The sequence below is a fragment of the Armigeres subalbatus genome, chromosome 1, assembly GCF_024139115.2.
Source record: "Armigeres subalbatus isolate Guangzhou_Male chromosome 1, GZ_Asu_2, whole genome shotgun sequence".
Taxonomy (NCBI): Eukaryota; Metazoa; Arthropoda; class Insecta; order Diptera; family Culicidae; genus Armigeres; species Armigeres subalbatus.
Window position 1 is genome coordinate 172,188,812 of NC_085139.1, and position 3,752 is coordinate 172,192,563.

The window sequence follows — 3,752 nt, forward strand, 5'->3', positions numbered from 1 at the left end:
CATTTCAAACTAGAGTATGTAAGAATCGTGTGCTAGAATTGGCCCTGTTATGAACCAGTTATATTTGCGACATTTCAATCGACTTTGGTTGCAACAATTTTATTGTGATAGAATGTGGTCCTACAGAAGAAACAATAACTTAATTGGTGGTACCAATATGCTTTTAAAAGCTTTCGGTGCCAACCAATGCATGAATTGATACATTTTGAGTAGAGCGCACAATGTTACTTCATCCCAACATAGATACCTAGTTATCCTCTATCGACCGGAACTTACCTTTACCGATTAAAATGATTTCTCTGGCTATGTATTAATTATTAATTAAAATACTGCCTATTATGAATACAAATGAAATGTAAAAATCGCTTAAAATTCCAAACGAATTGATCCGGATCTGCGTCGCCAAACGAATGCGAACCGGCAATCGTAACTGTAAAAAACAAGTTCGGTAACATTAACCTCGGTGCTCGTTCATAAACATTTAGTATCGACCAACCAGTACCTGAAGGTTAATCACTGTACCATTCACAACTTGACGACATTCTCGATTTGCGTGCTCCACATCTCCTCACAGCGGCCGCCACGCGTTTCCCAAGCCGCTTGCATAGTCTGTTACAATTCGGTGGAATTCTTCACTAGGAGTTGACAGCTTGTATTTATAACTAGACGTTAGTTCTCGCAATATACAACCGTGATTGCACCAGTTATCGAAAGCGAGAGTGAATACATTAAATCATTGGTCGTTTTTATTTCGAAGCGCGCGCGTGCTGGAAGCGGGACCGGAGGAAAACAAGTTTTCGCGCTTATTATAGCATTGGAATCGTTTGTTCAATCGCGCAAGACATTTCCTTGTTGCCCACACGGCGCGCGCGCACCCTCCAACCACCCGGTCGCGTGTGAGAGGCGGACTTTTTAGATGCTCGAGGGGAAGGCGTCTTTCAGAACCAACAAATTAAAGTTAGACGGAGAATGGCCTGCGGAAAGAGCCCAGACTGAGTCTCAAATGAAATTGAAAGCGCTCGACAAGCTGTTTGGTGCGGTTTCAGGAAATCGTGCAGCTTTGGTTTTCTTTTGCAGATATTGAAACAGAGTTTGGTCAAGCATGGCTAATCCGTTTGATGGCGAAAGGTGATTTGAAAATCAATGGATCGAGAAAACTATCGGTATTGCATTACGGCCACTGTATGGAATGGTCCAGTACAATTGCTCAAGTGCTAATTGGTGAAGGGTGCTCTATTCGGTTGAATGATTTCTCGTGCATCAATAATAGGCGGAAAAGTAGTGTTTTTGAATCTTTTTTCATTTGTTTCAGACTGATTACAATTACTTTGTTCCGATTGATTGATTTGCTTGAGAGAAAAGTGTAATAAGGTTTCTGTAAATAAGATCTAACTATAGCGTAGTGTAGATGCTATTCATCAGTTAAGTGTCTCCTACGAAAATATATCACAACAAGCAGTAACTCTTACTCGACTACATAAACAAACAGTTGAACAGAACTCGCACGGGTCTGAATAGGAAATAGGATCTTGCAGGTTTCAAGTGAAAGGGGCTTTGGGAATCTTTAATCGTTCTGTAGTTGCACGCATTCTCTCGCATACTCGCTCACACTCTCTTTGACTTGCTTTTAGGATGAGGAATTAAACCTTATTGAAAGTGTAGCTAAAACCATCAGGAGTTCTGTTCAATTGCAATTTGCCTGGAGGCTGGAATCGGTGTGGAGCCTGAGTGGTCCATTCCTGCTGTGGCTGAGGGGCAGCTTGGTGGTAGTTCTGAGCCACTGGAGCTGGGGCTGGCTGCGAGCGGTGATAATTCTGAGCTGGAGGAGCTGGCTGGTGATGATAGTTTTGGGCGGGTGCAGGTGTTACTACGGGAGCTGGGGCACCACGGGAGTGTTGCTGGCTGAATGAGGGATCGTTCCAGCGTGGGTCGTACTGTCCATCTTCATAGCCTTGGTTGTCGTAGCTGCGGCCCTGATGATCAAAGTTAGCTTGATACTGAGGCTGAGCTGGTTGCTGGTACTGAGGCTGAGCTTGCTGCTGGTACTGAGGCTGAGCTGGTTGCTGGTACTGAGGTTGGTACTGTGATTGAGGAGCAGCATGAGCAGGCGCTGGTGGACCAGCTGGTGCTACAGGCAAATGATCTCCCGAAGCTTGGAATCTACAAGAATGATCTTATTGCTTAGTCATCATATTTAAAATTAAATACTATGCGTCGTTTCACAAACATACCCATTTTTGCCAGCAACATAGGAGATGGTTCTTCTTTGACCTGATGGATCAACGTAGCTGTAGGATCCTCGGCGGTTGCCATCAGCATCCGTTTCCTCCTTGAAGTTGGTTCCGTCTTCCTGATCGTAAGCTGCACCGAATTGGCCATCACCGGCTAAGTATCGCTGCTCGCTGACGATCGCAACTGTCTTGGGGTCACGGTTATATCCATTGTACTGGGCGCTTGCCGCTACCAGCAATGTTGATACCACAATCTTCAAAACACAAACAAAATGCAAAAAAATAATTACAATCACTGTTCGTTCATAAATGTCCAATAATCACTCAATAAAGGTCCATATGAATGCCTCTAGTTCACTTTCATTATTCATTAACAACACTCACAAATCTGAACATGGTTAGTGAAGCGGTTTCTTTTTGTTGAGATGAAATATCCTTGAGGTTTCCTTGTGTGGTAAACTGCTTCTATTCAGAAAGCCTATACACCAATAGTACACACGCACACTCGCGGATTGTCACAGATCCTGATCCCGGGAACGCGGATCAAGACTGCCGATAGATTCACTGCAAAGAAAGAACTGATTTTGGCCAGGACTGACAAGTGGCTTTTATACGAGGAACCATTGTAGTAGGTGCACAAACCTTGGGAAACGGACCCGAGACTGCAACGAGTCAAAAACCGCCATTTACACACCCACCACTGCTAGTACTCGTCGGCGGGGTTCGGTAGAAAAAAATTAAAACATTATTGTGGTTCAGTGAGAGCGAGAGAGGATAGTAACAGCGAAAAAAACGTGGATTGATCTACTGTTCTGTATCAGACGCGAGCCGACCAGCCTAACTAGCCAGCCGATTGTTGTCACTACTGGGCCTCATTCTGGTTCGGTGAATATGTGAGTACATGCACAAAGTAGGAGCACAGACTGTTTATGCTCGCGCAGTCGGAACCATGTTCACTAGCCCAGGAATTTCTGCTGCTTACCTTTGATACTAAAAATCAATTGCATTCATAGTAGTACAGTATGTTATTACATTTGTTTGAAAAATAGTCAACTGAATAACTTATATATGGGCACATTATGATGAATGAACTGAGAGTCAATTTTGAGAAGTAACAAAAATAAATAGATAGTGACCAGAACTATACCATTTTGGCTCAAATACTATACATGGCTCATATTTCGAACACTTGTTTATGAATGATCATTTAAACTTTAAACGCGTTATTATTCAGATAGGACCTTGAGTTCGTTTTTAATCCTGATCATCCGTAAAAAAACATTTGAAGTATTAGTTTTAGTGCGTTAAAATACCAGTGTTTGCAATATGAGTTAAGTTCGGGATTTGATTGTCAAAATGCTATCTGTTTCTAATGGTTCACTAAATCGATGGATTTCAACCTAATGCATGTTAATATACATATACAATATCGCCGTTGTTTTAATATGGTGATGTTAAAATAAGTTACCTAAATTAGTATTCGTGTTCACGGTCCGCTCTAGTATGTTTTCCAAATTCATC

General features: G+C 42.4%; 1 protein-coding gene across 1 annotated transcript; it reads right to left on the reverse strand.

Moving 5' to 3' along the window:
• Positions 1–1,279: 1,279 nt before the first annotated feature.
• Positions 1,280–2,812, reverse strand: LOC134205528 (cell division protein ZipA). Its single transcript, XM_062680816.1, has 3 exons — positions 2,616–2,812; positions 2,232–2,485; positions 1,280–2,160 (listed from the first exon to the last, which is right to left on the reverse strand). Exons 1-3 carry the CDS (start codon positions 2,625–2,627, stop codon positions 1,641–1,643), a joined length of 786 nt encoding a protein of 261 aa, XP_062536800.1. The 5' UTR covers positions 2,628–2,812; the 3' UTR covers positions 1,280–1,640.
• Positions 2,813–3,752: the final 940 nt, after the last annotated feature.

Excerpts from the sequence above, each read along its gene's own strand:
- LOC134205528 (XM_062680816.1), bottom strand. Across the intron at positions 2,161-2,231 it reads TATGTTGCTGGCAAAAATGG|ATTCCAAGCTTCGGGAGATC; the intron begins GTATGTTTGTGA and ends TCATTCTTGTAG.